The sequence below is a fragment of the Sinocyclocheilus grahami genome, unplaced genomic scaffold (assembly GCF_001515645.1).
Source record: "Sinocyclocheilus grahami isolate Dianchi unplaced genomic scaffold, SAMN03320097.WGS_v1.1 scaffold692.1, whole genome shotgun sequence".
Classification (NCBI taxonomy): domain Eukaryota; kingdom Metazoa; phylum Chordata; class Actinopteri; order Cypriniformes; family Cyprinidae; genus Sinocyclocheilus; species Sinocyclocheilus grahami.
Genome location: NW_015505871.1, coordinates 868,482 through 878,186, shown reverse-complemented (window position 1 = coordinate 878,186; position 9,705 = coordinate 868,482). Strand labels below are relative to the sequence as shown.

General features: G+C 42.1%; 1 protein-coding gene across 1 annotated transcript; it reads right to left on the bottom strand.

The window, feature by feature from the left end:
* Nucleotides 1–461: 461 nt before the first annotated feature.
* Nucleotides 462–3,551, bottom strand: LOC107559575 (GATA zinc finger domain-containing protein 1-like). Its single transcript, XM_016243458.1, has 4 exons — nucleotides 3,119–3,551; nucleotides 1,344–1,466; nucleotides 775–834; nucleotides 462–686 (listed from the first exon to the last, which is right to left on the bottom strand). Exons 1-4 carry the CDS (start codon nucleotides 3,296–3,298, stop codon nucleotides 462–464), a joined length of 588 nt encoding a protein of 195 aa, XP_016098944.1. The 5' UTR covers nucleotides 3,299–3,551.
* Nucleotides 3,552–9,705: the final 6,154 nt, after the last annotated feature.

The following is a 9,705-nucleotide window of genomic DNA, read 5'->3' as shown; positions in this document are numbered from 1 at the left end:
CTGACTAAAATGATTCGTTGAAAACAGATTCATTCAGAAATAAAGACGCACAGATGTTCTGCTCCGGCTTTGATTGATAGAAAAAGACACAATATTATGTGTCAAATGTAGCTCACTCGATATGATCTTATTATTTTTTGAATTGTTATAGAATTTTAATATCACATTTGCAATCACACGCGCTAATATTCAGGAAAACACCACTCTTGCTTGTGTGTTATTACATAACTATATCATATCTTATAAATATACAAACAAAAACCCATACGGGGATATATTTTGCTTTCATAACTTGAATTATAGGGTGATTTTAACTGCATTCTAATAGGCTTCATCACGCAGTGAATGCTTTTGGACTGGTTTTTGTTTGTTTTTTGCAAAGTGAGTGACACACTCCATAATATCAGCTCACATACTGTTAAAACAATTACGGTATTATCATAGATATTGCACACCCCTAGTCAGCAAGGAACAAAAACACAGTATTTCTGCATGAACTTACCTACAATGTATGTGCCAGGATCAAAGCGATCTCGAGGACTGGCCTGAGTCGGGATCAGCCAAGTTAACGCAGCACTTTTCTCACAGTACTGGTCCTGGACGAAACCACGAATCTGTGCGTAATACGGCTTACCGTCGTCCTCGTCTGTTACTTTAATGACATCTCCTGTTTGATAATAGACGCCCTGAACACAAGACGTGTAGTTTAGTGAATAGAAACAGGCAGAAAAACACTTTAAACAAGCATTTTGAACAGTAGAAAGGTGCGATTACCTTGTAAAACATGGACTCTGATGTGATAATCGTTGACACAGACTCTGGTGCTTTGATAGGCTGTGGAAATTTTAAAGAAGGTAACATAAATGCCATTGCATTTTACTACCACAGTTCACCGAAAAATTTAAATTTGCTTAAAATGTACTCATCCTCAGGCCATCCGAGATTAGGATGGGTTTGTGTCTTCATCAGATTTGGAGAAATGTAGCATTGCATCAGTGTCTCAGCAATGGATGCTCTGCAGAGGACTCATTTTAGCCAGAAGCAATGGTTTTAAGTTAAAAAGTGCTGGATTAGTTTCAGCTTTTGGCTTCACGAGATGTTAACTGATGGACTGGAGTGCTGTGGTTACTTGTGGATTATTGTTATGTTTTTATCAGCTGTTTGGACTCTCATTCTGACGGCACCCATTCACTGCATTGCATCCATTGCTACATTTCTCCAAATCTGATGAAGAAACAAACTCTGGGGATGGCCTGAGAGTGAGTACATTTTCATTCCTTTAACCCACATAGATATTAGAGGAAGAAAACACTCATAAACGACCCTGAATGGAAAACACTTACATTTTTCAATTTGAAAATGTGTCGTCTACCCTTTCCTTTGGTCGAGACTTTCTTCTCCGATGCTGGAGCTTTGTACTTGGTGCTCCGTAACCGAGCGGAGCGTCTGTGGATTTCATGTTTGGACTATAACATAAAGAGGGTAGTATCACTGGTTTTGTTTAAGCTGTGTATAACGTTATGTAAAGTAAACATTTTTTACTGACTCTCGCTCATTCTAACTGCCGCATACACTTCTCAGGCACGAGGAATCAACAGATGATCAGTACGACACATAAGTCAACTTAACATAAGTCATCCCCCTTTTTAAACAAAACTAATAAGATATGGTTCTTAAATTTTTTTATTGTACAAATGATTGAACATTATAATAGATTTGAACAATTAAGTCCACATACACAAGAAAAAAGAACAATCTTAATCTGTAAGATAGCATTTAAGAGAAGAGAGAGAAAAAAAACTTGTGTATATACAGTGGGGAAAAAAAGTATTTAGTCAGCCACCAATTGTGCAAGTTCTCCCACTTAAAAAGATGAGAGAGGCCTGTAATTTTCATCATAGGTATACCTCAACTATGAGAGACAAAATGAGAAAAAAAAATCCAGAAAATCACATTGTAGGATTTTTAAAGAATTTCCCCACTGTGTGTATATATATATATATATATATATATATATATAAAATCACAAAAACAAACATGCATATAAACAACTAAACAATAGTTCAAATTATCTTCATTAGAACAACTACAGTGGGGGAACTATAAAATAAAAAAATATGATAGTAATCGCTTGACAATTATTATGTCAACATGGCGGCGCTCAAATGTGGGCAACCTGCTCCATGTAGAAACCAGAAGACTGTTACGGGTGTACATAATTTCCGGGGGTTTTTTTCCCCTCAAAATGACGTTTCTATATATAAAATGTTTCTAAATTCTATAACCGTAAAATATTTTAAAGGGAGTAGTTTCGCTTTCACAACGAAAAACACAGCGGCCTAGCGTGCGGGGAAGCCCCGGCTTAACGTGAGCTGAGGCCGGGCTAGAGTGAGCTGAGGCCGGGATAGAGTGAGCTGAGGCCGGGATAGAGTGCCCTGAGGCGGTGGGGTCGAGAACGGCGCGCCCGGCGGATCCGACGAATGAGCGGCAATCACATGTGACGGACCCCGGGCTGGATTCCGCTTCGTCCATGGTGATAGTTGATGTATTCCCTCAGTGACCAGCTCTAGGCATGACGAAGCGGATATCGTCCTCTTTTGGAAGACCAAACAAAGTAGTTTTGCTTTCACAACGAAGCACACAGCGCCTCCCCGACATGGCGGCGGCGGCGGCAACAATACTACAGTGAGACTAAAAGTTACCCCTTCTCTCTTTGCGTGAACATTTGGGCGGCATTATGCTAATATTTCCACATAGTGAGGTAGATATGTGGGGGCGTGTTAGAACGAGGCGTTTTAGGTAGGCGTGGCTGACTCTTAACTTTTATAAAGAATATCTCTTTGGATTTGAGAGTTTAGTGTTTGCAACTTTACAGATCTTCTTTATGCACCAAGAGCTTGTAACACTCCAAAGATTAAGGAAACATTGAAATCGCATCATATGACCCCTTTAAGCAACAACAAAAAAACGGAACTATGGAGCGGAGTCGTGCACTTTCAGTAAATCATTATTCTGACCGCAAATTTTAGTATTCAAATGCGTCGTGTCGCTATTAGACTAAATGAGAAGTTACACAAATCCTACGCTACAAAGCTAGTTTTTAAGCAAGTCTTCAGACCTGTTTCCCTCCGCCGTTATTCTGCTGGATGCTGGAGGAAGCAGATGCTCCGGAGCCGCCGCTGCTTGTGCTTTTACTCGCGCAGCTGTTACACAAAATCTCCCCCTGGCTGCCTTTTTTCCACATGGAGGAAGAGTTGGTCTTGCAGACAGCGCAGCATGGTTTTAGACCGAGAGGCATGTTTGCTGAGCACACACAGCAATGTTTCGTCTACAAGGGTCTTGTATAGTTATTTCTGAATTAAACAGTCAGGTGTTCCTGTAAGCATACAAGCCAAAAACTACAAGTAATGTCGATCTAGCAGAAATATGACCTGTCTCAAACACATATCTTTCATTTAGAAAACAATGAATGATAGGTCCCGTATGTTTTACCATTGGGAGGAAGAAACAACATCCGGGAGAAGAGTTGTGAATTTTAGAATAAATGTCCTGATCCTTACTTTCAAAATAAAAGTCTGAGAAAATCCGTCTGTGAAAAAGACTTCACTGGAGGGCGCTGTTTAATATCTTTACAGTTTAAGAAAGAAAGTATGTTGCATTAATTTTTAATCCGAGCAAATAAATTACCTATCCATCTATCTATCTATCTGTCTGTCTGTCTAGCTGTCTATCCGTCAGTCTGTCTGTCTATCTCTCTATCTATCTGTCTGTCTGTCTGTCTATCTGTCTATCTAGCTGTCTGTCTGTCTGTCTATCTAGCTGTCTGTCTGTCTGTCTGTCTATCCCTCTGTCTGTCTGTCTGTCTGTCTGTCTATCTAGCTGTCTATCTGTCTGTCTATCCCTCTGTCTGTCTGTCTATCTCTCTATCTATCTGTCTGTCTATCTAGCTGTCTATCTGTCTGTCTATCCCTCTGTCTGTCTGTCTATCTCTCTATCTATCTGTCTGTCTATCTAGCTGTCTGTCTGTCTGTCTATCTAGCTGTCTGTCTGTCTGTCTATCCCTCTGTCTGTCTGTCTATCTAGCTGTCTGTCTGTCTGTCTATCTAGCTGTCTGTCTGTCTATCTATCCCTCTGTCTGTCTGTCTATCTAGCTGTCTGTCTGTCTATCCCTCTATCTATCTGTCTGTCTATCCGTCAGTCTGTCTGTCTGTCTATCCCTCTATCTGTCTGTCTGTCTATCCCTCTATCTGTCTGTCTGTCTATCCCTCTGTCTATCTGTCTGTCTGTCTATCCATCAGTCTGTCTGTCTATCTAGCTGTCTGTCTATCTGTCTGTCTATCTAGCTGTCTGTCTGTCTATCCCTCTGTCTATCTGTCTATCTCTCTGTCTATCTGTCTATCTCTCTGTCTATCTGTCTATCTCTCTGTCTATCTGTCTATCTCTCTGTCTATCTGTCTATCTCTCTGTCTATCTGTCTATCTCTCTGTCTATCTGTCTATCTCTCTGTCTATCTGTCTATCTCTCTGTCTATCTGTCTATCTCTCTGTCTATCTGTCTATCTCTCTGTCTATCTGTCTATCTCTCTGTCTATCTGTCTATCTCTCTGTCTATCTGTCTATCTCTCTGTCTGTCTATCTAGCTGTCTGTCTGTCTATCCCTCTGTCTGTCTGTCTGTCTATCTGTCTATCCCTCTGTCTGTCTGTCTGTCTAGCTGTCTGTCTGTCTATCCCTCTGTCTGTCTGTCTATCCCTCTGTCTATCTGTCTGTCTATCTAGCTGTCTGTCCGTCTATCCGTCTGTCTGTATGTCTATCCCTCTGTCTATCTGTCTGTCTATCTAGCTGTCTGTCTGTCTATCCGTCTGTCTGTATGTCTATCCCTCTGTCTATCTGTCTGTCTATCTAGCTGTCTGTCTGTCTATCCCTCTGTCTGTCTGTCTATCCCTCTGTCTGTCTGTCTGTCTATCTAGCTGTCTGTCTATCCGTCTGTCTGTCTGTCTATCTAGCTGTCTGTCTGTCTATCCCTCTGTCTTTCTGTCTATCTAGCTGTCTGTCTATCCGTCTGTCTGTCTAGCTAGCTGTCTGTCTGTCTATCCCTCTGTCTATCCGTCTGTCTGTCTGTCTATCCCTCTGTCTGTCTGTCTGTCTGTCTATCCATCTAGCTGTCTGTCTGTCTATCCCTCTGTCTGTCTGTCTATCTAGCTGTCTGTCTGTCTATCCCTCTGTCTATCCGTCTGTCTGTCTGTCTGTCTGTCTATACGTCTGTCTATCCGTCTGTCTGTCTCACACAGAAAAAACACACACACAACGTTCAGACTAAGATGACTAAGACCAGTAACAACTGGTCATTATTTACAACTCTGTCTGTCTGTCTATCTAGCTGTCTGTCTGTCTATCCCTCTGTCTATCCGTCTGTCTGTCTGTCTGTCTGTCTATCCGTCTATCTAGCTGTCTGTCTGTCTATCCCTCTGTCTATCCGTCTGTCTGTCTGTCTGTCTGTCTGTCTGTCTGTCTATCCGTCTGTCTGTCTCACACAGAAAAAACACACACACAACGTTCAGACTAAGATGACTAAGACCAGTAACAACTGGTCATTATTTACAACAAAAGATGATTTAATCAAAACAAAACTGGCGATAACTTTCAATTTAAAATGATTACTGAAAAAAAGCCAAACTATACAATGACTATATTCACCAACTCTACATCATTTATTCTTTCTTTCCCCTTATATAATACTGTAAACATGAACCAAAAACTATCCAATCTGAAGAATGAAACATACTTTTTAGCATTTGAATATAGAAATTGCATTTTTAGCAATTCATGAATATGTAAGGTTGAAAAGCTGCGATATTATAACTTTAAAACGGTTGCTTCGGGTCAAATCCATAATAAGTCCATAATCCATAATAAGGTTTCTTCCGGTGGAAAAAGTCCATCTCCTGTTGTCTCTCACATCAAAATCAACCCACATATTTGTTTAGAGCTGTTCTGGCTTTCTAACGTTTGTTAAAAACTTGAGAATTACTTAAAAGTGAAATACTGCGATGTCTTTATCAGCTGTTTGGACTCTCATTCTGACGGCACCCATTCACTGCAGAGCATCCATTGCTGAGACACTGATGTTCAGATGAAGAAAACTGTCATCAAATTTTTAGGTGAACTATTCCTTTAAATGTGGCATGAAAAGAATATTATTGAATATTATTATATATTATATATAAGAATATTATTATAGCTGTAATAATAAGAATATTATTACAGCTATTGGGTAGTTTTGACCCACTTGTTGGGTTGTTTGGCCCCACTTGTTGGGTTGTTTTGCCCCACTTGTTGGGTTGTTTTGACCCAGCTGTTGGGTTGTTTTGCCCCACTTGTTGGGTTGTTTTGACCCAGCTATTGGGTTGTTTTGACCCCAACCACTGGGTTGTCCCTTTTTAACCCAGCGCTAGGTTATATTTAACCCAATGGTTGGGTTGTTTTGCCCCTGCTGTTGGGTTGTTTTGCCCCACTTGTTGGGTTGTTTTGACCCAGCTATTGGGTTGTTTTGCCCCACTTGTTGGGTTGTTTTGACCCAGCTATTGGGTTGTTTTGCCCCACTTGTTGGGTTGTTTTGACCCAGCTATTGGGTTGTTTTGCCCCACTTGTTGGGTTGTTTTGACCCAGCTATTGGGTTGTTTTGCCCCACTTGTTGGGTTGTTTTGACCCAGCTATTGGGTTGTTTTGCCCCACTTGTTGGGTTGTTTTGACCCAGCTATTGGGTTGTTTTGCCCCACTTGTTGGGTTGTTTTGACCCAGCTATTGGGTTGTTTTGCCCCACTTGTTGGGTTGTTTTGACCCAGCTATTGGGTTGTTTTGCCCCACTTGTTGGGTTGTTTTGACCCAGCTATTGGGTTGTTTTGCCCCACTTGTTGGGTTGTTTTGACCCAGCTATTGGGTTGTTTTGCCCCACTTGTTGGGTTGTTTTGACCCAGCTATTGGGTTGTTTTGCCCCACTTGTTGGGTTGTTTTGACCCAGCTATTGGGTTGTTTTGCCCCACTTGTTGGGTTGTTTTGACCCAGCTATTGGGTTGTTTTGCCCCACTTGTTGGGTTGTTTTGACCCAGCTATTGGGTTGTTTTGCCCCACTTGTTGGGTTGTTTTGACCCAGCTATTGGGTTGTTTTGCCCCACTTGTTGGGTTGTTTTGACCCAGCTATTGGGTTGTTTTGCCCCACTTGTTGGGTTGTTTTGACCCAGCTATTGGGTTGTTTTGCCCCACTTGTTGGGTTGTTTTGACCCAGCTATTGGGTTGTTTTGCCCCACTTGTTGGGTTGTTTTGACCCAGCTATTGGGTTGTTTTGCCCCACTTGTTGGGTTGTTTTGACCCAGCTATTGGGTTGTTTTGCCCCACTTGTTGGGTTGTTTTGACCCAGCTATTGGGTTGTTTTGCCCCACTTGTTGGGTTGTTTTGACCCAGCTATTGGGTTGTTTTGCCCCACTTGTTGGGTTGTTTTGACCCAGCTATTGGGTTGTTTTGCCCCACTTGTTGGGTTGTTTTGACCCAGCTATTGGGTTGTTTTGCCCCACTTGTTGGGTTGTTTTGACCCAGCTATTGGGTTGTTTTGCCCCACTTGTTGGGTTGTTTTGACCCAGCTATTGGGTTGTTTTGCCCCACTTGTTGGGTTGTTTTGACCCAGCTATTGGGTTGTTTTGCCCCACTTGTTGGGTTGTTTTGACCCAGCTATTGGGTTGTTTTGCCCCACTTGTTGGGTTGTTTTGACCCAGCTATTGGGTTGTTTTGCCCCACTTGTTGGGTTGTTTTGACCCAGCTATTGGGTTGTTTTGCCCCACTTGTTGGGTTGTTTTGACCCAGCTATTGGGTTGTTTTGCCCCACTTGTTGGGTTGTTTTGACCCAGCTATTGGGTTGTTTTGCCCCACTTGTTGGGTTGTTTTGACCCAGCTATTGGGTTGTTTTGCCCCACTTGTTGGGTTGTTTTGACCCAGCTATTGGGTTGTTTTGCCCCACTTGTTGGGTTGTTTTGACCCAGCTATTGGGTTGTTTTGCCCCACTTGTTGGGTTGTTTTGACCCAGCTATTGGGTTGTTTTGCCCCACTTGTTGGGTTGTTTTGACCCAGCTATTGGGTTGTTTTGCCCCACTTGTTGGGTTGTTTTGACCCAGCTATTGGGTTGTTTTGCCCCACTTGTTGGGTTGTTTTGACCCAGCTATTGGGTTGTTTTGCCCCACTTGTTGGGTTGTTTTGACCCAGCTATTGGGTTGTTTTGCCCCACTTGTTGGGTTGTTTTGACCCAGCTATTGGGTTGTTTTGCCCCACTTGTTGGGTTGTTTTGACCCAGCTATTGGGTTGTTTTGCCCCACTTGTTGGGTTGTTTTGACCCAGCTATTGGGTTGTTTTGCCCCACTTGTTGGGTTGTTTTGACCCAGCTATTGGGTTGTTTTGACCCACTTGTTGGGTTGTTTTGACCCACTTGTTGGGTTCTTTTGACCCAGCGCTGGGTTATTTTTAACCCAGCATTTTTTAGAGTGTAAAATTCACAACAGAAATGCACATCAGTTTGCTCTTACTATCTTTCCAATGTTAATAAATCCAGAATATTTACATAACTGTACCTAAAGTTACCAATTACCAAAATGAGTATGGCTTTTGCACACAATAAAGACCTTTAGTATACGGGCAAATATGTGGCATTCTCTCTCTTTATATTGACGTGTGAATCATTGTGAGGCTGCTCCTGTTTGCTTGTGAGGCCTGGAGAGAAGGGCCTGGATAAGTGCGCTCCAAAACTGTAGCATCATGGCAGCTTGGCAGACTGTGTGTTGGCACGGCCGAGGATACAGAGACAGATTGAGGCTGACACAGCAGACCTTCACTTGGCGAATGGCTGGCACTGCCTGCTGTGCGGATCAGAGCGCGCCTCTGTCACACTCCACTCAGGAGGGCTGTCAGCCTTTTGCACTCCTTTGGAAAACAAAAAAAGGAGTGCTGTTAGACTTCTATTCCGGCTGCAGGATGGTTACAACAGCTGAGGGAAATGTTTGGAAATCCTTCACAGTGTGATGCTGTATTCTAAATGTCATCTAGGAGACTCAAGTGCAGCAGAAAGACATGGGCATGTATGATGTAAGAAGGTTTTTCTTTTCCCTTACATTTGGACATAGAGTGTGCAAAATATTCATAGAGCTGCTGCAACAAATTCATGAGATGGTTATTTTTGAAAGAGGTCTCTTCTGCTCACCAAGGCTGCATTTATTTGATCAAAAATACGGTAACAACTTTAATATTGTGAAATATTATTAGGATGCTATATTATAAATAACACATTAGGAAATAACCTATCCAAAGAGTAGCTATTGATGTTGATATTCATCAGTTATAGAGCTTTTTATTCATTTCATTCATTCTGTTTTCTGTTTCGCTGAATGTGTAAGTGGAAGGTGTAATCTGGCTGCTTATATTCTCTGCATTGTGCTTAAAACACCCTTAAAATTAGGCAACTGAAAGACTCCTGTCTTGTATCAGGGCTTCAGGTTTACCTGCTTAGCTTCCCTCACTATGTGCGTGGTCAGGTGCCGTCAAATCAGCCATGTTTACGTCAAGCATTTTCAGTTCAGTCGTGGCCTGAAGTCTTAATGTCAGCTTGCCAAGCTTTCCGGCAAAATAAAGTGCTACAGATGAATCTCAATAATGAGCCATGTGCTCCAA